Genomic DNA, 23,833 nt, shown 5'->3' with positions numbered 1-23,833 from the left:
TGCAAAAAAGGTAATTAGATTACTGTTACTTTCCCGTAAGCACGCTGTGAGTGTCTCATGACAATGACGTAAGTGAGTGCTACGTTCGTGGCAACAGCTGTGTGCAGATCAAAAATGGATAATATAACGAGTGCGGGGACTAGCTGCTAAAGTTAAGCTAGCTGCTAAAGTTGTCTGTGTGTGGCTGATATGTTGGACAGGTAACAGTGTGTTCATTAACGATTATATTGCTGGAAACAGCTGCCCACTGAAGCTGAAAACACAGCTGATTAAAGCAGTGGGAGGCTATTAAAGCTGTGGGCCATAAAACTGAAATACATTGCTAAAAGATGCTAAAACACTGTGGGGAAATACAGGGATGAGATTAGCTGTAGAATTATCATTGTGAGCAAATTCTTTCACACTACACCAAGTCCTTTGTTAAACTTTCACCCGCTTAATTATGCAGCTTTAACAGCCTTTTGTTATCAGTTTATCCCTGACTGCTGTCTGTTTCACAAGGCAGAATTTGGCAGTGATAAAGCCTATCACAGGAGCATGTTGCTGGTTACATTTTCCTAACAACAGTCATAATTTAGCATTTTATCAGGTTCAAATTTATTAAATGCATTTTGGTTTATATTCAGTGTTTTCTGTTGTTTTCTGAATTTGAAACCTTTAACTGTGTGAATACTTTTTCATGCAGCAAAACATATGAAACAGGCTCATGCATGCGAGAGCATAGGCTAAGTAAGCTGTATTTTTAGATATGTGATACTTGTCATTGGAAGCCAATAACATTTATAACCCATACGTGCAGTTCTTAGGGCAGTTATGATCCATTAATGGTTCCAGCTGAATCATTCATATCTGGCTTGCTAACACATACAATATAACCATCAGAATATAAATTATTTGGTGATGCTTTGAATTATGCATGGAGTTTGCTGTTGGGAGGTCAGGGGCGCCATGGCGATTCAAGTCATTTTCTCTGCTAATGGCTCGCTGGATAAAAGCACAGAAACAAGCATCATGCCTGAGCCATGCAACGTTTCATTGCTGTGTTTGAGTGAGCTCAGCTGAGGATGACTCAGAGGCTTGGAGAGGAGATCCAGGCCTGTTGTTGTGTTGTGAAGCCCTCTGTTGGTAAAGTAACCGCAGTGCATGAGCCAAGAGAGTATTTATCAAAAACGATTTTAACATAAAGTATATTAATACTTTATAATGTGATGCTTTATGGTTGATTTGTGGACTACATTGTGGTTCATATTTTGGTTTTGAAAACAATAAAAGTTCTTTCATAATGTCAAAGAATTAATTATTTAATTATTAAATTAAAATTTCACGAGCCTAACTTATAGTGCTCTTTGTCAGCGTTCCCTCAGGATCAGATCCCTCAAGTTCAATCCCACCTCATGGCTGGTTCCGCAAGAAGCCTGTCCACCACCGTGTGCCGGGCACCCAGCGAAGCAACTACGACCTGCGGGAGCGGATCTGCATCGGGAGCATGACTGCCCTGGAGACTGCCGTCTATCAGCAGGTGCCCACTGATGAGGCTGAAGCCCAAATGTTGGTCAGCGCTGATCTGGATGACATGAAAAGTAAGAAGAATACTACACTGTATTTTTAGGGCAGTTTATGTTCAACCCAGTATCACAGAAAAACATGTAATAGATACATGTTCTACTGTGTCCATTTCACGCTTTGCCTCTCCAAAGTGTGAAAAGCACATGAATTCAGAAGTTGCAGCAAGTTGCAGTGAGATGCAATACCAGCAGAGGGAGATATTTTATTGAGAGCAACATGATTATAATTCAATTCAATTCAGTTTTATTTATATAAAGTCAAATCACAGCAACAGATGCCTCAATGCGCTTGATTTATAATCGCGGGGAAGCATTTAAACAGCCATTACTCACACATTTACATGTACATATTTAGAAAAAAATATAGAATTCAGCTTGATCTAATAATGCTTGGTGTGTTTAGCACTGGACAGCATCAGACATCAGACAGCATCAGACGGCGAGGCTCTGTGTCACACATTTTATTACCATTTCTCCCACGTCATGTTGACGAAGGTGTAGAAACTCCTTTTAATAGAGTAGAGACATACAATGCAGTAATAGAGAGAAGGACTGGAGGGAGGCTTAGGGCAGGAAGATAAAACCCGGCGGAGAGGAAATTGGTAACAGCGTAGAGGGGTAAGGGAAGAGTGCTGCTGGCTGAGGTAAGTCAGCCTGCAGGCTGCTGGAGCAGGAGCAGGAGGGCGGGGTTGGCAATGGCCATAACAATGAGAAAACGAGTGAGGAGGTAAGAGGAGATTTAGAGCAAATTGATGCAAAGACCTGTTGAAACCTGTGTGTGTTTGAAATGCTGGAATAACTGTCTGTTTGCAGGTAGCTATGGTATTGTTTTTATTATTAAATGCAAGTCAAATAGAGGTTTTTATGTGATTATTGGGGACAATACAAAAAAATAGCCTTTTAAATTCCTCACTGGTGTTGAGGAAAAGCTTTGGAGCAGGTCAACGGTAGATGGTTGTCTCCATCTCTGAAAGCACCTTCTGAGATGACTCATTTTTTCTTATCACCCACGCCACAACAATGATGTGTGTGTGGAGGAGGGAGGGGAGTCTTTGTGAGCTGCCTGTATTGTTATATATCAGTCAGGGACTATGTGTGTTAGTGTATTATTGATGTAAATGCCAAGTAAATGCAGTGAGTTAAAAATGAAGACCTTAACTCGCATCAGTGCTCTGATCTGATCGTACGTGGAAGTGACTTCAGATTCTTGGCTGTGTGCACCTCGCAATAAAGGAAAGTCAATGTCAGTATCTATTACTCCTAACAGAGAGCTGGATATGTTTCCCTTGATGTTATCTTGAGTGCTGTTGAAGACATAATAAAGCCTGCTGCTTTGACTACAGATTAAATGATTAAAATGAACCCTGTTTCCCTCTCATTAAGTGACTAATTATATCCAGAAATAACAGGACATTTTTGATGACATAATAATAATGTGTGTTGTGGGTTTGCTGCCCTCTGCTGGCTCTGAAAAGTACTTACACTATGCTTACACATTCACATTCACGTTTTTATCTTTATATTAATATATATATATATATATATATATATAATTTTTTTAAATAATTGAATTTTGAATATTTGAATATTGATTGAACAAGAATATTAATGTATTAAAATCAGATTCAACAGTTCCTTTTATTTAAATATCTTTAAATTTCAAATTCTTACATTTAAAAGCACAGCATTGCACAGATTTAAAATACTTTAGTCCCAGATTTGTAGTATAATTGGACCTAACTAATGCTTTTGATGCAAAAAAAAGAAAGAAAGGAGAAAGTCTACTACAAACGGTATTTGGTTTCAGCAGTGCTTCTTTTAACCTAGAGACCCTGCAACATTTATTGACTCCATTTCTTCACTGAGGCCCAACATTGACAGGTTTTGCTGTTTTGGCTCCATTGTGAACATCCCACACATCCTGTCTCATGAAACCAGCCCACACAGCCCCACGTATGCACTGTTAAAAATAAGCCTTCCAAAACAAAGGATGGAGGAAGGAGGAATATAATATTGACTCATAATTTTTGCAAATGTAGGCTGTTCCCGTTATAAAGTCTTTGTATTTATTCAGTTATATGTCACCATGCTTTACATATATTGTATCCTTAACAGCAGCTGGCTTCATATTGTAATTTGTAGCACAGTTATGGAAGTAGACATGAGCTACACTTATTTTTGCACTCCATACTTCATTTTGTTACGATTAGTCTTAATTGTGGGAGACTTTTTTTTTTTTTTACCACATGTTGCACAAAGCATCACTTTAGGAAGTGAAGGTCCATGCTTAAATGCTCAGAATTAACAGAAAGAAATTGTAAGTGATAATAAAAAAGGATTTTTTTTGGAAGCAAAAGCTTGTATGGCCACAGAAATACTCTCTCTCCGAGCATCAGGGGGCTTTAATTAACAGAAGCCTGCAGTCGATTCCCCTTCAACGCCGACCCTGCCCCTGGCTTTTCCTGCTTTCCCAGAGCAGAGCAATCATTGACTGTTTAGGGCCCCTCTAGAAACAGAAAAACAGGGCATTGGATTTGTAGGGAGTGATGCTTAGAACATGGAATGGCCATGTATATCATTAGTGTCTGCTCCCCTGTTACACTTTGGTAATTTGCCCTTCAAGTACACAGACAGGTCTTAATCCGTGATGTGATTGGGACAAGTTTGCAACAAGTCACACTTATTAAACCACATGTAGATGGGAGGGAACACCTCAGCAGGTCATTCATAAAACACACAGTTTTTCGAATACAGACACAGTCGGTTTATTCCAACAATGACATGAGCAGCACAAATAAACAGGTACTCTGATAAGAGTATGCAATCTAATATAAAAAAGGACTGAAAAAGGACCATGAAAATCTGATAGCTCAGTAGAGTGTGGGATTTATCAAGACAAGAATTGTTTTATTATAAACAAGTCTGCCTTATAACCCTGAAATCTGGTTAACAGATGTAGGGATATATAGAAGAAGAAGAACAAAACTTTATTTACTGTCAGATCTAATTGCATACTAACATCCTAAGTTAATGCTGATGTGCCACATGCATTAATGAGGGCACGGCTGCATGCTGTGAGAAACTGCAGGTATTTATTAAAGTCAAAGGAAAGAATCAGACTCACAGGAACCTGTGAGGAACAACAATTATTCTATCATGTTTCAGTTGTATTTTGATATTTCAATATGTTACTTAGATACACAAAACACACAAAAGTTAATGTTTGATGATGGCGAGCTGTGTGTGTGCAGATTGGTAAGTAAAGGCACACCGAGGTTTTTTCTCTTTGTATTATGGACCGAACTCTGCAAATAGACCATATGGCCTATATTAGACTACTGTGCTAACTGTTAGATTGATGGCAGATGTAGTGTTACTTGAAAATAAAAGTATTAAGGGCCAAAATTATGAGGGGCTTCACTCTTAAAATTCAGGGTGAGGACTCGGTGAAGAGCTACGAGACAGCCAGAGCTTTGGCACCATGCTCACAGCTTTGAGCGAGCCACCCACACCAATTACACGCTCATTCTGCTAACAACTCCCCCCTGGCATTCCAAATAAATTAACACTCCTAGCAGCAGCTATCACCGGCATTCTAGGCTCAGTGGAGTTAGAGCTTAGAGTTGGAGGGGGGGTTTTTTGGTGTTAAATGGTGGACTAACAGCAGTAAGATGCACACTGTAATCCTTAGTACCTGTGATTAATTAAATAGCTAATTAATTTAATAGTACAAAAATTTTGTGTTAGCATAGACCAACAGAAAATCTGGCCAAACACGAGTTGTGTTGACAGCTGTAAGGTAATAAAATCAACTTGAGGTATTCTTGACAGTATTCAACAGGATTCAAAAAGATACTTCTCAACCGAAATGGGAATATGACCTCAGTAATGTTAGTCTGCCTCTTTAAATATCATTATTTAAAGCTTAAAATATCAGAATCTGTGCTTCCGATGTTTAAAAGCAATGTGACACTCTTTGACGTTAATATTCAGGTTGGGACGTTTATGGGCCAACTGTTAAATATGGTGATTAATTAAATAATACTGGGACTTAAACTCCAAGATGAGATAAAGGAAAAGGGGGGCATAAAAAAAGGAAGAGTATAATTGCAAATGACAAGCCTGTGGTTGCTGGCATTCGTCAGATCAGTGTTTTTTGCAGCAGCACATCATACAAAGCTCGAAGTGCTGCTGTCAGTCTTGTGAGACAGCAAAAAATGGAACAATTTATGAGATTCTCTAATGGAAAAACAAGGTATGCTTGATGGAAATGTTACAGTGCGAAGTTCACCCACTAGACTCAGATTATTGTGCAAAGCATCGTTTGGTTTTAAAGAGAATTCGCAGTTTTGATCAAACAGATCCAATCTAGCAAAAAACCCGTGTATACACACAACACACTCATGCAGCCATTCGTACAAATGCAGAGTGAGTCACAAACCCAATGGACATGGTGAATGTCCTGTTCAGCTCACATTGGTGCACCTGGCTTGGCCAATGAGACCAGGGCATCTCGGGGGGATGCATTGGTTTCCATGGAGATGTAGGGAAAGGAAAGGTGCAGCTTCCTCTAACAATTAACGCCGTTAAACAATATATCCTCAACGCGGAGTGCAGAAGCGGGTATTCTGTTCTTCTCATCAGATCGGTTTAATTTCAGCTGGTGTATTGTTTGTTTCTCAGTATGTATTTCTGCATCTCTCTTTGTGCTGTGTATGTGTGCTTTTTCAGTTTAATTCAGTTTAGGTGGAGATCGCCTTTGGCCCTTCTATACATCACATTGTTTGAAAGTGATTGTGGTGCTATGGAAACAAAAGGCATCAACTCTCGATCTCTGATCCGCTCTTTCATGCCTTGCCAGCAACCCCAATAATCAATAGCGTGTGGGCATTGTTAGAAAAGGGTGGTGCCTCCATTCAGCTGACAGCTGATGGTCTGTTAAAGTAGACCATCCCTTATCAATAAGTGATTTTGGATTTGCAGCTAAAGTGGATGCCAAAATCTTTTATTTAGCTCTCTGATGGTGGATCTAGCAGAAGGTTGCTGCCTCGGGTGCTGCTCCAGCTTTGCATTTGGAAAAGTGTATTTTTGTGACACTGAGGATCTGCACATGTGACTAACTTATATTTTTGGAGTGAAAGGAATATTGAATATTTTGATTGACAATCACACAGATTCATTTTTGTTCCACTTTGATGCGTGCAACTTATTTTTCAAAAGTTGCTACTGTGACCACCAACTGTTTTTTTTCTCTCGAGAGTCGGTTAGCTTGGACTTGGGTGCTATTGCACAACCAACGCAAAGAGGCAGTTGCATCCAGACTCTTCAGGTCAGTAGACCAGGGAGAGCAACGGGATTCAAGAGTTGGATGAGCAGGGTGTCCTCTTGGAGAGAGGTGGATAGGAGGAGGTACCGACCGTGGAGATGACAGACATTGAGGGACAGGAGAACCAAGGAACCAAGAAGCACCATGGACCAGAACGACGTTGCAGCACCCAGAAAGGCTTTGGAACCTCAAAGCAACACCAATTTGAACACCGCAGTTCATTTTCAATCTTGGATGGATTTGAGGATTTTGAAGAGTTTGTCTTGAATTTTGATGATTATGACTTGCTTGAGTCAATCCACAGCCAGCTGGGGTCACCCCTCGAGCCTATCCGTAAGTTGGCCGTATTTTCTGTAGAGGTTCACCACTCCTGAGTAGGATTTCATCTGTTTAAATGATTGATATTTGACAGCAGTGACAGTTATGTCATGCTTCCGAAACACATCAGGGAATTCACATGGGCAAGCATTTTATTCTATTTTTACATGATTAATCAATGGAAGGGAGCTCACTTGTTTCCATTGATCGTTTAGCCTGCTGCTAGCTTCATTATTGGCAGTAGAGGCTCATTCATGGCCACACACTGAACAGTGTTGTCCACGGTATTGACTGAATTGACATAGTGCTCGACTGCTGCTGTTTCCTACTTTTCTATTGATCCAGTGGCACCTATTTGGCTTTGGGCTCATCCACAGCTAGAGCGGAAAGACATTTCATTGACAAACCATGAGTGGTTCTGCTTTTTTAATCCCTGTGTTGGCTTTGAAACATGGCGTATTAGTGCTGTCATGATGCTCCACCACATGGATGAGAAATTTTGGGATGAGCCTGAGTATAGGATATAAGTTAAAGTTAAAACCTTAATTAGAATAGAATAGAATAGAATTCAACTTTATTGTCATTGCACATGTCACAGGTACAAGGCAACGGAATGCAGTTTGCATCCATCCAGAAGTGCTTTAGCCATGATATAGATACATTACAATATATATTAACAATAATATAGATATGTAAGTATATTACAGAAATGGGTCTATTATGGCAGCGGTCCCCAACCCCCGGGCCTCGGACTGGTACCGGTCCGTGAGTCGTTTGGTACCGGGCCGCGAGAGTTGAGGCTCAGGTGTGAAATGTGTGGTTATTAGGGTTTTTATCGGTTTTCAGCGTTATTTTGTTATCGTTTTTATCGTTAACTCTGTTTTCCTGGGTCTTTTCACGTGTGTTATGAATAACTCTTCTTTTTTTCAGTACTAGTTTTATTTTGTTGTATTTTTCCGTGACACCTTAAAGGCCGGTCCGTGGCGCAAAAAAGGTTGGGGACCGCTGTATTATGGTATGCTATAATGTACACGGTATGAAGGTATGTTATGAATATGCTATAACTATAAGTATGTACAGGCTGTAGTGAGTACAGGCTATGAACAGGATATAAAAATGAAAAACTATACAGAAATCTGAGATATACAGCTATACAGAAATGTGAACTATGCAGGTTATAAACAGTTGTACAATTAAAAATTATCGTATGTACAGGATGATTATTTACATAGAATTATACAGTAGTGCAGTTAAGATAAGTGAGATATGTGGATAATTTCTACAGAGGCTGTATAAAGTGCTGGTGGTTGTGAGTGGTGGTTCAGTCCATGTTATTATTGTGTGTATGAGGGTACAGTTATCCAGTGTGTGTGTGTGTGTGTTTGTGTAGGTGGTTGTGGGTGTGTGTATGTTCAGTCCATGTGTTTAACGTGGGTCAGATGTCAGGAGTCTGACAGGAGTCGGACTAAGGCCTCCGGTCTTAGTCCGGAGGCTCCTGTAGCACCTCCCAGAGGGCAGGAGGGTGAAGAGTCTATGTGATGGGTGACTGGGGTCTTTGATGATTTTCCCAGCCCTTTTCAGACACCGCTTCCTGTAGATGTCCTTTATGGCAGGAAGTGGTGCTCCGGCGATGCGCTGGGCAGTTTTCACGACCCTCTGCAACGCCTTCCGGTCCGAGGCAGAGCAGTTCCCGTACCAGACTGTTATACAGTTGGTCAGGATGCTCTCGATGGTGCAGCGATAGAAGTTCACCAGGATGTCTGAGCACAGGTGGTTCTTCCTCAGAGTCCTCAAGAAGAAGAGGCGCTGGTGAGCCTTCTTGACCAGCTTGGAGCAGTTGGTTGTCCAGATAAGATCCTCGGAGATGTGGACTCCCAGGAAGATGCTCACACGCTCCACAGCCGTCCCCTTAATGTGGATGGGTGGATGTGGGTCAGCATTCCTCCTGTAGTCCACGATGAGCTCCTTGGTCTTCTCGGTGTTAAGCAGCAGGTTGTTTGTGTCGCACCACTCAGCCAGACGATCCACCTCCTCCCTGTAGGCGGCCTCATCGTTGTCACTGATGAGGCCAATCACCGTGGTGTCATCTGCAAACTTAATGATGGTGTTAGAACCACCGGCAGGTCTGCAGTCGTGGGTGAAGAGGGAGTAGAGGAAAGGGCTCATCACACAGCCTTGTGGTACACCGGTGTTCATTGTGATTGTAGATGAGCAGTGGTTATCCAGCCGGACATGTTTGGGGCGGTTGGGTTATAATTAGGTTATAATGTGCATTTTTGGACTTCTTTTTTACCTTTCCCGAGGCAGATGAAAGCACTGGGGTTTATTTTTGGAGGTCTTAAAATACATTTAGTTCTTTATTACCTGTTTTAGAAGATGTGTCAAATTATGATTCCAACCAAAGTGATTCCTTTATATGGATGGATATGTAAAGCGCTTTGGGGTCCTTAGGGACTAGTAAAGCGCTATATAAATAAAGGCCGTTTACCATTTACCATTCTTTTTAACCCAAGGCCAGTATTTTCATGTGACATTAAATGACAATGAAAATGTACAGTGAGAGAAAGCGAAATGTTAGCGCTGCCATCACGAGTCTTAGCATTTTGAGCACTGCAACTCAGTACATTGTTGCTTCATTGTTGAACGGCTAGCATACAGTAGTTTTATTTATGTTATTTATTTGTATTATTTTATACACAAATTCATCGTGTTAAAGACTGTATTTCACAACATCTTCTTAACTACTGCCTGTGGGTTTGTATAACTGGAGTGGTGCGACTATAGGCTGGATTGATATGAAGCAAAATTTAAAATATGTAATTTGAAATGTTGCATGTTGGCATTTTATTTGAAAAAATCTTTCTGAATGTGTTTTAGAACGTGTCATTAGAAGTTAGTATCATTAGAAGGCATAGCACACATTTTCACTGATTATGCATAAGATACCCACTTTTATCTATTCATAAAGGCATAAAAACCTAGATGACGTCTAATTTCCAGCTTCTAAATTCAAATAAAACTGAGGTTATTGTACTCGGCCCTTAAAATCTTAGAGATACAGTGTCTAACTTGATGCATACTCTGGATGGCATTACCTTGGCCTCCAGTGACACTGTAAGGAATCTTGGAGTCATTTTTGACCAGGATATGTCCTTCGGTGTGTATATCAAATAAATATGTAGGACTGCTTTTTTCCATTTGTGTATTATCTCTAAAATTAGAAACATCCTTTCCCAGAGTGATGCTGAAAAAACTAGTACGTGCATTCATTAATTGTAGGCTGGACTACTGTTTTTCACTATTATCAGGATGTCCTAAAAACTCCCTGAAAACCCTTCATTTGATCCAAAATTCTGCAGGAAGACTGCTGAACGGGACCAAGAAAGACAAAATATATTTCGTCCATACTGGCTTCTCTTCACTGGCTCCCTGTTCAATCTAGAATAGAATTTAAACTTGTAAAATAATCATTCCGCCTTTTATCTTAAAGACTTCATACCACCCCATTAGAGCACTTTGCTCTCAGACTGCTGGTTCACTTGTGGTTTCTGGGGTATTTAAAACTAGAGTGGGAGCCAGAACCTTCAGATTTCAGGCCCGTCTTCTGTTGTACAAGCTTCTAGTTTGGTTTCAGAGAAAGACTCTGCTTTTAAGATTAGAATTTTCATTTAGAGGAAAGTGATGTAGTTAGAGCTGTGACACGTGACCCTGAGTCCCCTTTAGTCATGCAGTAATAAGCCTAGGCTGCTGGGGGCTTCCCATGATTAGTGTATCTTCTTACTCACCTTTTTTTAAGCCTCCCCAAGAGTATTTACATTAATTGCATTAAGCTCTATGAGCAAATGTAAGGTTACAGGCCTTGATACTTCCAAAGATTTTTTTTCTAAATGCTTGAAAGTTCATCAGACATTCACAAAATATCTGGACAATTGTTGCTCTAGTGTGTTGGATTATACCCTACTATGGTTCAGGTTTCATTGGGCATCTAAGTCATGGTTTCTCTGCGAGTTTGGAGAAAGTCTGACATGGGTTCAACGAGTTCAAGAAGATGGATAGAATGTCCTTTTCACCTACACTGGAATGCCCTTTCTTTGCCCTGCCCTGTGGTGAGAAAAAAAAAGCTCATTCAGATCAGCTGAGGCAGGTCAAACAAGGCCAACCTTCAGAGTTTTCGCCTGGGAGACATTACAAAATAAAATATAGCTTAACTTCATTTTCATTTCCATTCTCTCTGTTTCCCCAAGGAAGGCATGACGCAGCAGGATGGAACACTAACAGCAGTTTGTGCACACACAAACACTCGGCCTCCAGCTGCTCAGGGAGAAAAATTAAAAAAGACAGTGTTTACTCAGGAAGAAATTATTTTCATGCACTGGCTGCTCTGGCTGGTCGGCAGCAGTACAGTCCACTATTACTTTGGCATACACAAACCAGATCCACCAACCTGTGTTTCTTTAGTTTTGTAATGAATTGTAAATAGATTATGATAATCAGAACTTGAAATCATTTCTCTCTAAACATATTTCCACATATGTGGAAAAGCTATATTAGCTTTATATTTCCATTCCCTTTATTCAAATTTAGGGACCACCCAATCTTCCCCCTCTGGTGAATGGAGAGTCGTTGCCAAGGCTGCCTCATTATCCAAAATTCAATAACATGTGATTGGCAGGTCGAGGAAATTGAATTTGAATATAGTTTTTATGAACTGACAAATGTTTGTGCGTAAAACCTCCTCTTCTGTAACAATTTCCTGTTCCACACAATACTGTGTAGTCTGTGCCTTATGTTATTGGACGTTCCAGTATGGAGCACAATTTATAATTACACACACTTGATGTGTTAACAAAAAAAAAGCATTTTAGCCTACCTCTTACTACATGTAAATATTCGGGTTGTTTACTAATAATCCAGACATCATGACTTAGCAATTCTGACCTCTTACATTCTGATTTGACAACACTAGGTCACAGATTTGAGGATAACCCTGGGGTGCGTCGGCACCTGGTGAAGAAGTCGTCCCGATGTCACATGAGCCGAACCAGCAACAGTTCTACGCCGCTGTCCAGCCTGAAGAAGAAGAAGAGGGCTGCGGAAAAGAAAACTCACGAGGTTTGCAGCGCAGTGACAGTCATGTTTTGTTTTGCTTAATTTTTTAATCACATGCAGTAGCATAGCTGGTGTTCTTTTCACCGTGTTACAGTTTTTGTTTTTTGTGCGTCAGCATGACAAAATGTGGTCCTGGAGACATATACTGTTGCAGGGACACAGTCAGATGTGAGTACTTTTGCACATGTGCTGGGGCTCACAGCCTCCTGATAGTTGTTTCTACGACTGTGAGTCTTCGATTTTATTATGATAGCATCATAAAGAAACTTCTTTGTTTCATGAGTGAGCTTTCTTTGAATAGCTTGCTTTGTTAAGAATTCTACCCTTTAAAACAGTGTTAAATAATTTTGTGTTGGCACAGTGGCAGAGATAAACAGTGACAACAACTTGAGATTGTTACTGGCATTTTTACTGCATAATAAAGGTGCTGCAGGGAAAATATCTTGTCCTTTAACTAATAAGTGATCCAAAGGCTGCTAGCAAGTTACAAAAGGAGACACTGTACAATGGCTTTACCTTTTTTGCCTCATATCAGATCGTACCTTAAACTCCGAATTAGTCCCCTCAGCCACAAAAGAATCCGGGTCACGGCACCAAGTATTAAATCCAGTTCTTTTGTATTCTCTTAATGGCAAAAAAAGACACGGCTCAAAGTGGTCTATTTATATACTTCCTCTACACGTCAAGCACACTTTAACTTTCGATCAAACACTCTACTTAGTTTCACTTTCTGCCTGCAGCTCATATTCTCTGTAAAAACATGCAATTTCCTGTCAGTACTTTTTGGCACAGATTGTACTCAGAGTTGGGCCTCTCTTATACATAAAACAATATAATCAGCAAATAAGCGCTAAGAATATATATTAAATACATGACACCACTAACATCTCCCTGCTGCTCTCCAAAAGTGATTATAAGAGATGGATGTAGCTTCTGTGGCTGTAATGATTATTTAATATGCAAGTGCCTTTAACCCGCATTGTTTTTAATGGCCAGCAGGGGGCATCTCCTCTGGCTACATAATGAAACTAATTTCCATAGAAGTCTATGGGAGAACAGCCCTCGTCTCGTGACCTGTGACCTAAGTAAACACCTTCCTCACGAGTTCATGGTTTAACGTCTTGCTGATTATAACATGATGTTCTTTTTGTAAATAATTACAGTCAAAAAATAAATTAAATCCAGGTATATTCAGTTAACAAGTTGCTATCATTTAAATGTCTCTTGTGTTTCAGTTTCTCGGTCAGACTGGTTCCTTTTTGAAAAAGCTGGTGCTTCTAGAATGACCTTTGCTAAGCAATAAGTTGCGTCACGATGGCTTTATCCGTTTACAGTCTGTGTTTGAAAAAAGGTTGATGAAGGGATTGAGAAATAACCAACATGCAGATGTAAACTGTAGGCAGACAAACCAAAACTAAAAGCTTGAAAAGGCGAAAATAGATCAGCAATGCTCAGGGGAATTGCAGAGTTGGGGGATAATTTTGTGTATGCTTTTCCCCTTTCTCACACACAATCCTAGTTAGTATTAGTATAAGTATTGAGCAGTAGAGCTTTAATTACAGGTCCCAAGTGTAGTCTTACTGTAGCTTAAGCACAAAGTGCATATTTGTTTCTTCTGAGTTTGACAGTCAAAAACAAGAATTGTGTTGCTCTGAGGAAAAAAGTCACTCTTTTTAAAAATGTAACAGATTGTCCCTCCGGACCACTTTATTCTTCTTAGTTCTGTCCAAAGACAGCGAGTACATGATGCACACAGCCTTTCTCTTAGCTGGTAGAGTGTGCTGTGTGCACTGTCTTCAATCATTATTTTATTCTTTCTCCATGTATGTTTTGGTAAACAAACTGTATTGAAGATAGGAACTTGGAAAAGAAGTTGGGGGGATTTTCACAGCTTTAAATGCGTTCCAAGGAACTTGATCATGGATTATAAACAACGTGATTGACATGTTTTTCCCCACTGAGTTACACCCTCATAACACAGTTGTCAAACATATTCCAAAAGTAATCTTAGACAGGTACGTGTAACGGGTCAAGCGTGTGCTTTAGCGCTTATGTTTCTGCCCTGTTTTATCTCCAGTTGTTTGTGGAGCTGAACGAGCTGATTGTGGAGAAGGACCATGAAATGCGATGGAAGGAGCGTGCTCGCTGGATCAAGTTCGAGGAGGATGTGGACGATGAGACAGACCGCTGGGGAAAACCTCATGTGGCCTCGCTGTCCTTCCGCAGCTTGCTGGAGCTTCGCCGCACCATCACACATGGTAAAAAGCTCCTGCGTGTGTCCAGCAAGCATCAGGTTATCAGTCATGCAGCTGAAATGAAATTCACAAACATAACTGTGATATGCAGAAAACCGCAAATTGTTTCCTGCTTTGTTTCAAGCTTGCTTAAAACTGTTTCTTCTTCTTAAGACTGAATAAAGTTGCAGCAGCGATATGTTTGGGTTGGCCTTTCTTCTCTAGGTGCCATCCTATTGGACCTCGACCAGACCTCTCTGCCCGGCATCGCCCACCTGGTCGTGGAGACGATGATCATTTCCGATCAGATCAGAGCCGAGGACAGGCCCAACGTTCTTCGGGCCCTGCTTCTCAAACACAGGTCAGTAACCAGGCTGACACTAGCATTAGGCTGTGCCCGATTGAACCAATTCATAACATTATTTCCTGCGGTGGTAAACAGTGAAGAACCACAGTTCAAGGAGAAGATGTTTCAAGTTAATGGAAAAGAGATGAAAAATAAAAGCCAGAAATTAATCTGCGAGGCTTTTTTTCTTTGCCACTGATGAAATCCTGAGACACTGTCCATCAGCGATACAGAGAGCATGAAAAGAGACAGAGAAAGTGAGCAGTGGCAGCGAAGCGAGCTAGAAAGTGAATGAAGTGAGGGAGGGAGTGGCAGCGGTGGAAGCAGAGCAGTGAATCAGAGAAACAAAAGTGATTGTTTTCCCCGATTGGTTTGCAGCAGTTTAATTATAAAGACTAATTAAAATGCTAACACCACCTTCGATTTTTGTAACACAGGGTGTCATCCTGTGCACTGCTGCTGCTTTATGTTTGTAGGCATGTAGGCCAGTGTGTGCACTAGCTCTGACAGATAGAGAGCACAAAAAAAGATGTGACTTGGTGTATAAGTTTTTCCAAAAGTTCTCATTGTGTCAGGGGACACAGAAAAACAAACTATTTAGCTTTCTTGAAATATTTGAAAGGAGTCTGGTTAAGGCTCTTTTTGACTTTGTGCCTGACCCTGAGTAAAGATCATATTAACATGTAACACACTCATGTTAAGAAAAGGTTGTTTAAGTGTTCTTTATGCCTTTGGATTTACAGTAGCTTAATGAGAATGTGCTTCCTTAACATGTTTATCTTTGGATCTTTGAGAAAAAAAGCTTCCTGTTTATCCCTTGACTTCTGTTTCATGAGATATTCCCTAAAATCAGTGAGATTTAGTTGGTTCTTTACCCATGTATTAACCAACCTGTCAATTTAGGGTACTGTGGATGCAGCTTTGTTTACATTCTGACCCTGGATTGTAGGTTTGGTTGCATGAAGAATTAGATCCAAGCCTTCCTGCTCATTAATCATTATCCCACAGAGGAGAGAAAAAAAATTCAACTCAGGGGAACTGAGCTGGGAATTTCCAAAAAGTGACATTTAACAAGACTTGGCTCATCAACTGCTGTACTTCCCCGGGTTGACTGAACTGCAAATGTCAAGACTGGGCTGTATCTGTACTGAGTGTTAAAGCCTGTGCTGTTAGACTTAGCGTTTGAGTCTTCGTTGTGTGGTCCTTCCTGGATGTTTGATCTTTGCCTTTGTTTAAGACGGTTGCTGATTCCTACGCACTGAGAGTGAAAAGGAGAGTGTAAAATTTATGTGTCCCCAAAATTCACTTTATAAATCCAGGCTTACTTTTTTCCTAAAAAACTATGTGTTTTCATTTCAAATGTTTCCCGTTTCTTTCTAGCTGGCTCAGCTGTTATTTGAGCCGAGGAGTTTTCAGCGCTTTGCTTTTTTCTGCATTAGTAAGTCTAAGCCTGCCACTGCTGGATCGATGGTGTTGTTGGAAATTATTGGGTGTGATGCTGTTAAACCAGCGGAAGTGTATATCAGTAGATATGGGAAGGTGGTGGTAATCATAGGACACTAGAACGTGCTTTTAGTTGTCATAATCCGAATTCAAAAAAGTAATATTTAACTAGCTATTCACAAAACACGTGAGGATATAGTTACTTACATCCTGTACCCAAGTCAAACAAATAAAAGCATGTGACTGTGACTCCAGTGCTCCCTGATATTGCCACTCACTGATTTGCCCGGGCATTGACACGACAGCTAAACTGTGATACACGTGGCCAATCGAATAGCACTCTATAACACAGCGAATTACATTTTACAGTTACATAACTAAAGAATGGAAACAAGTCGAGTAAATGTTGGCTAAATTACCAGAGGAAAGACGAGCCCTGCCTGTCAGAAGTACATACAATGTTGCCATCTTACTCACAAAGCCTCCAATTAATATTAATAGAAACAAATCTAAATCCTGTTCTGCAGCTTATGATATTTAACTCAAGAGCTCCTGTGACTTTTGCTTTTCTAAAATGATGCTTTTGTACTTAGGTGGAAGTAGTATAGAAAATAAGATAAGGAAGACAAGCGCGTTCCAGAACAACTTTTGAACTTGGAGTGAGACAGTTTTGTCAACTGGTGTTGAATTTTCCCTCACGCCTGTTATTGTTATACTTTACAAGGAGCTCAGAATGTCCCTTTTTGTCCTGACAGCATAGAACCTCAGTCCTGCCAGGTTCCCCCTTTTTTTTAAGGCAGAATGGTACAGCCTGGATTTGAAGAAGAAGAATCTCTCCTGGATAATGGTGTGGTGACCTTAGTTAGACCCATGGATTACAGCGAAAAATAAAATATTTAACCGTGGCAACATTTACAGTTCTTTTTTTTTACATATTTTGCACACATGCTCACAAAGTGCCACAGCAGATGCACTCAGAAGAAGCAGGCCAGTGGACGTTCTTAGCATTCGTTCCACATTTCGCTGCCTTTTCACATAAATTCCCAGCATGTCACTGGCTGGTTCCACAGGGAAAAGAACACTCCGTCATTAGAGTCATCGCTAGGCTAAAAGATCAGATTTATGACGTGGAATAAAATCACACTGAAGTGCTGCTAGGATTTAGCTCATCGCTTACTCAGACCACTTTAAGGATCCTTTGGAAACGTTTTGTGTGCAATTGACTTCAGTGTCACACTTCGTTCTTTTGTCTTGGGGCGTTGTCTCTTCCAATTTGAGCGCAGTCTTATTGGACCATGTGGGCCTAATGAGTGAGGTGATGTCACCAGTGGACTGAACAGTGATGTAGTGAAACTTGGCCAGTTTGACATGCTTAAAAACTCGTCTTTAAGTTGGGTGAAATGTGCTTAACATCACACGCAAAGAAAGCAGAGAAAATAAGGGCTACAAAGGTCAGTCTCTGGCTGTTTTCTTGATACCGTAATGCAAATATCACGTTAATGTGTCAACTCGGATTTTCCTGAAACCGCTTTCTGATTAGTTGCAAAGCGGTTTAAATTTGGAAGGATTTTGCTGATGACTTTTCTAAGATTTATGACCTCCACTGCAGCCGCATGAGGTAAAGATGGTCAACACATTAAATGAACAAAAGATGGATTAGGTGAATAAGAAGCACAGCTGTTTTGAGCATTTCTAAAATCCAGGTAATTCTGCAGCCCACTTAAAAATGATTAAGCTGTCCTTAGCATTAGGCAATTGAGCATTGATATTTTTGGCCTTGAAAACAGTAGTTATTAAATAATAGTAAAAGCAGCTGCACCTTCTGGAGGCTTTGAGGTAATATTATATTTCTGATTTTTACCTTTGAAAAAGTGCTTGCAGAAGCACCCACTGGAATTTCAGGTCTTGTGAAAGTTCACGTAGGTATTTATTAATGTCATGGACTTCAGCCGGGGAAAAATGTTGACATTTACAAGACTGGACTTGCACCAAATTTGATTCAGACTATTTCCATTGCTCTTATTCCCCTGAATGACCCTTATCACTTGGTATCACCAGTTCTTGGCTGTCTCCAGCTACGAGCAGGCTCGGGCAGTTAACACTTCATTTAATTTTGGAGGTGCCGCCTCGTTGACAGAAGCGTGTGTCCGTTCTAAAGCAGCAACAAAAGTAAGCACAGTTGGGGGAGTTGTTGGTAGCATAATCCCATAATCTTCATCTCGAGTTCGACCACCTCCTTTTGAAGGTAACTTTCTTGGCCTTTCACTTTTACTCACTGACTTTTGTTTTCATACACTGTCTGGTTAGATTTAGGCATTGAAATGTTACACCAGTAGTCTATTTTGTACCACCACAAGTATGAGTGTGCATAGGTTCAAGTGTTGGAGATAGGACCTGAAATCCCCATCTCAATGTCCAGCCTGCAGTTTTCTATCACTGTGCAGGCTTTTCCTTGCAGACAGTATAGGATGGCAGTTGCTGGCCATATCTATGGATGAGATAACAACTGCAACTGGCATTTCGAAATGAGAATGTATATAACAATTTGATAACTTTGATGATCTTTTAGCCCTTTTTTGGCTCTCACATGAGATTGACTTTTGGGATTCAATGAGTGGACAGGTATTGGTTGCTTATATCATCGTTAGGATCTGCTCTCTTGCTGTGACCCTAATCTCCTTCACAGCCTTGGCTGTGCTTTTGTGCGTTCTGCTAATTTGCAAAAGCCTCCATGATGCTCATTGCTGTTTAATATTGTGATGTTAACTTTAATCACATTAACATTTTTTGCAGTTTAGTGAAAGTGTCACTGCACTCATATTGCAGGCATAGCATATATATATATATATATTTTATTTTTTTTGCAGCCATCTAAGCGATCACAAAAATCGTTTTCATCGCCACCACTCATCCAGCAGTCTTCATGGCAGCTACAACCACAACCACGTCCACGACACCAACCAGCCATTGGTGTCCGAAGAGCACGATGAGCACCACGAACACAAAGGACCCGTGTACGATCCCAAACAAGACGTTTTTGTTAGCCTGTTTGTAAGTTTTCTCTTCTCTCTCTTTTCAATGCGTTACACATTTGTCAGTGTCTCTGTAGTTAACGTCATTTACACAGCTCATTTGATTTTTAAGAGGCTCCTGACAGAGATCTGAGAAATATGGGGTCTCGGCGATGAAACAATGTGACGTCATTGAAACAGTGCAGGCAGACAGCGCGTTAGATTGTCTCTACCAAAGCCAAAGTGAGTGATTAGGTAGCTCTGACAAGATCCCACCGGGGTAATTGGACTCAGCTATCTAAGTGGACGGAGATTAAAGGAACGCTGAGCTGTCTTGTTTTAGTTTATGGTTTGCATTAAGTTCTAAGAAGCACACAGTGAGCACAGATTTTGAACGTGGTTACACAAAATTCCTGATGTGAGGCCCGTGGCTCTCACTTTGGCCTTTGAGACGCTTCTTAACAAGGTCAGAGGTCATGTAAGTAGTTCTTGAAGTCGGAGAACGCAGGCCTCCCTGCGCCACATGTGTTGAGTTAAGTTCTTAGTCGGCGTACAGGTGCTTCTGGTTAAAGCATCTTGATATATTAGCTGTGAAAACTTGTTCCCCCTCAGCTTAAAATGTTGGCAAATTTAAACCAGCTTATTAAAAGATATTTTTCAGGCATAAAAAATGGTTTGAAATGAGATGTGACTGTTGATACCTACGTTCCCACAAATGTAAGAATAATTTCACATTATTAGCGCAGTTCTGTGTTATATCACATCACCCTGGCTAGCCAGTAATGTGGGTAATCTTTGTACTTTTCTTCCTCCAAGAAATCTCTCCACCCTCTGCCGGAGACTCATCCAGCCACAGCCAGATCTATGAAACTTCTCGCCAAGATTCCCAAAGACGCTGAGGCGGTCATTGTTTTAGTTGGTAAGCTTTGGGACAGAGTTTTTCTTCTCTGTTTTTATAAACCACTGGGAGAATAATGCTAATTTCTTGATTCGGCTGTGCCTCACAAACTGCCACTCTGAATATTTTTCTTGTGAAGTACATCAAATCAGTAAGCAGGTTTTTCATTTCTTTATTTTGTCCTTTTCTGTAAGGTTGTGTTGAATTTCTGGAGCAGCCGGCTATGGCCTTTGTCAGGCTGAGCGAGGCAGTCCTTCTGGAGTCGGTGCTTGAGGTTCCCGTCCCTGTTCGATTTATTTTCGTCCTTCTCGGTCCCAGTCAGTCCAACATGGACTATCATGAAATTGGACGTTCTTTCTCCACTCTCATGTCAGACAAGGTAGCCTCCAAATCTCATTCTAAGGCTCTAAGGTGTGTAATTTTTTTACTAATAATGATAATCTGCTAAACCAAAATAGTTTTGAATCCTATAATATCTTTCCAGTGATAGAAAGTGGGGATTAAAATTGGACAAGTCACACAGATTTCTAATTATCCTGCTTTTTCTGTCACGGCCATCCACTTCTGTTCTGGATTAGAACTTCCATGAGGTTGCCTACTTTGCTGATGACAGACAAGACCTCCTGAATGGCATCAATGAATTCCTGGACTATAGCATCGTGATTCCACCATCAGACGTGGAGGGAAAAGACCTCCTGAAGACAGTGGCTGACTTCCAGAAGCAGATGCTGCGGAAGAGAAAGGAAAGAGAGCTCAAGAAGCACAGCTCCTTAATTGGAGTAGAGTCAGAAATCAAAGGTAAAAAATAATGTACTTGAATTGTTCCAGTCAGCACTGGTTCAGAAAAGGCTGGAAAACTTCAGGGAACAACTAGACACCTGGACACTTGAGACTTGTGTATTAGGGCTCAAATCAACAGAGACTATCAACAGAAGAAATGTGTCTAATTTATTCTCATGTCTGTTCTCTTCTGTAAGTTCTGATGTTTTCATAGAATCTATTGTAAATAGAAAAAATATAAAACTCATTCACTACCTTGTTTTTTTGGAGGAAGAAATTATTAGATTTGGAAGAGCAAATGAATCGTTAAGTTATCAGCCAAATGCTAAAAAGCTTTGTTAGCAAGGAATGTGCATATAGACTATATAGACAGAAACCAATACAAGCTAATTAACAACCAAATAAAATACTAGAAATTTGCTTACAAAAGCTGGACTTCTTGGATGGTCTTTTCCAAAAGCAACCGGCAGCATAAATATGGTCAAAAGGTCCACATCAGTAACTAGCAGAGGTGACGCCTCATAAACAGCTAGCATCAATCGCTACGTATTTTAGCACCCACTGGTCAGTCACAGAAGTAATGAACTAATATTTGCAAAAACAAAAGCAGCAATAAAATTTAAGCATGGAAGATAAAGCACATAATTTACCCCCTGTACAGCTGTTATAAAGGAGACGTTTCTTTCTACTATAAAGCTGGACATTTTAAAATGAGGGTCAAAAAGAAATGACTCCCTTTTGGAGGTAACGTCAAGTGGCCAGTTGAAGAACTGCAGTGGTTTATTGTTTTTACCCATGGATGGATTAGTTTGTTCATGTTGTGATGCCTGTATGAATGCCCACAGAGTTGAGTCCTGAGGAGGAGGAGGAGGGAGAACAGGAAGTGGATCCATTAAAGCGCTCAGGAATGCCGTTTGGAGGTTTGATTCACGACATCCGCAGGCGTTACCCGCAATATGCGAGCGACTTAAAAGACGCCCTGGACATGCAGTGCATTGCTGCTGTCATCTTCATCTATTTTGCCGCACTGTCACCCACTATTACCTTTGGAGGCCTCCTGGGTAATCAAAACTTACTTAAAAGATATAGTCCATATTCTTTGATGTACTGCATCTAATTTGTCTATCTCTGTGTGGCTACTTCTGCATACAGGAGAGAAAACAGAAGGCATGATGGGAGTGACTGAACTCATTGTTTCCACTGCAACTATCGGAGTTATATTCTCACTGCTTGCTGGACAACCTCTTCTCATCACTGGCTTCTCTGGACCCTTACTGGTGTTTGAAGAGGCCTTCTATAAGGTGACTTTTAACAAGACAATGACAACACAAAGCCTCCCACTTCATATCATCCCATGTACTTTTTCTCTTGTCAGGTGATTAATCTGTCCTCTCACTCAGTTTTGTCAGGTCTACAACTTTGAGTACCTGACTGGTCGAGTGTGGATCGGCTTCTGGCTCATCTTCATCGTCCTGGTGATTGTGGCAGCAGAGGGTAGCTTCCTTGTCCGCTACATCTCACCTTTTACACAGGAGATTTTCGCTTTCCTCATCTCCCTCATCTTCATCTATGAAACTTTCTCTAAGCTCATCAAGGTAAGAATTTAAACAGTAATCAGCCCTGCAAACGCTAATAAAATCAGTCACACTGTATAGATTTACTCTTTTTTTTTTTTTTCTTCCAGGTTTTTAAGGAACATCCACTGATGACAGTGTATCCCACTGACGCCAGTGGGTCTCAAAATTTTGATGGTCCCATATACAACCAGCCTAACACTGCTCTTCTTTCTCTGGTGCTCATGATGGGCACTTTCTTTGTTGCATTCTTTCTCAGGAAGTTTCGAAACAGCCGGTTTTTAGGTGGCAAGGTAATAAACTTCCTTTAACCCTTTCAAACAAATCATATCATACTTCTCATGAGAATATAAATGAACTCTATAGAGCATTTTTATGACATCTAGTCTAAGTCTAAAGTGAATGGACTTCTTTATGTTTCGTGGAGACAGGGGTGAAACCACTGCGAAACCTTGCCCTCACCCTATCATATGATCTATTAAGGTCAGCTGGCACGTGTTGTGAGTGGGGGTTGAGGCGCTTGGGAAGAGATCTCAAGACTGCATTGTAGGTGGCTGACAGTTGGTGTCATAACCCACCGCATCTGTTTAATTACGGCTGTACACAGGGCACATAGATGGCTTCTTTTACTCTTCTGTCAAGCCCGCTTTCTTCTCGGTCCAAAATGAACATTGACATTGTCGAAAGAGTGACCTTTACCCTTTAGGTGAGGGTGAACAGTACAGTGCTGCTCTGCACAGCATGCACTGTGTTGTTATCTTGTGTTTGGGAGCTTTTGTCCTTGAGATAAACCAGTATTTGTCTGAAGCTGCAGCTGGGTCTAAAGTACAGTGCTCATGATAGGATGAGGGAAGGTGTCACAGTGGTTTCAGCCGAAACCTCTGGTGATGTTAAGGACCCACACCCTTTTTCACAGGTGAGGCTCAGGTGAGGTCAGCAACCCTCACTAAGGTTTAAATACCTCTCTGGAACTCTCTTCCATTTGGTTTTAGAAGTGAAGACACCTCTTGAATGAGAGGTGAAACATCTTCTTGAAATTTAATTTTCATTTACTTTCTAAATAAATACATATTTTGCTGTATATGTTAAAAACGGTGTTGTTTAAACTTCATCCTCTGTGGCTTTTCTGCATGCTGTTACCACTAAATATTGTGGAAAGGTGTCCAAACCTCAGCTGGGATGTGTGACATGCTGTGAAAGAACAAGGCCCATATATGAAACATTGCTCT

At 40.7% G+C, this 23,833-nt stretch overlaps 1 protein-coding gene across 10 annotated transcripts in view; it reads left to right on the top strand.

The window, feature by feature from the left end:
- The window catches only part of slc4a3 (solute carrier family 4 member 3), a 68,469-nt gene that overhangs the window by 30,563 nt on the left and 14,073 nt on the right, over positions 1-23,833 (top strand). For 8 of the 10 annotated variants that reach the window (XR_015720784.1, XM_087853107.1, XM_087853105.1 and 5 more), the window contains exons 6-17: positions 1,354-1,580; positions 12,176-12,321; positions 14,396-14,576; positions 14,778-14,913; positions 19,209-19,392; positions 20,169-20,271; positions 20,445-20,629; positions 20,829-21,048; positions 21,876-22,091; positions 22,183-22,331; positions 22,431-22,625; positions 22,715-22,897. Coding sequence is in view for 9 of the 10 variants with exons in the window: in XM_087853107.1 (XP_087709233.1) it covers positions 1,354-1,580; positions 12,176-12,321; positions 14,396-14,576; positions 14,778-14,913; positions 19,209-19,392; positions 20,169-20,271; positions 20,445-20,629; positions 20,829-21,048; positions 21,876-22,091; positions 22,183-22,331; positions 22,431-22,625; positions 22,715-22,897 (2,125 nt within the window). In the remaining variant the exon portion in view is untranslated. Of the gene's footprint in view, positions 1-1,353; positions 1,581-6,940; positions 7,225-12,175; positions 12,322-14,395; positions 14,577-14,777; positions 14,914-19,208; positions 19,393-20,168; positions 20,272-20,444; positions 20,630-20,828; positions 21,049-21,875; positions 22,092-22,182; positions 22,332-22,430; positions 22,626-22,714; positions 22,898-23,833 lie in introns of those variants that run through there. The other 2 variants (XM_035909047.2, XM_087853111.1) reach the window with 2 other exon arrangements.

This window comes from Neolamprologus brichardi, chromosome 16 (assembly GCF_056152115.1).
Source record: "Neolamprologus brichardi isolate AB-2024 chromosome 16, ASM5615211v1, whole genome shotgun sequence".
Lineage (NCBI taxonomy): Eukaryota > Metazoa > Chordata > Actinopteri > Cichliformes > Cichlidae > Neolamprologus > Neolamprologus brichardi.
This window is presented reverse-complemented; position numbering and strand designations above follow the sequence as displayed.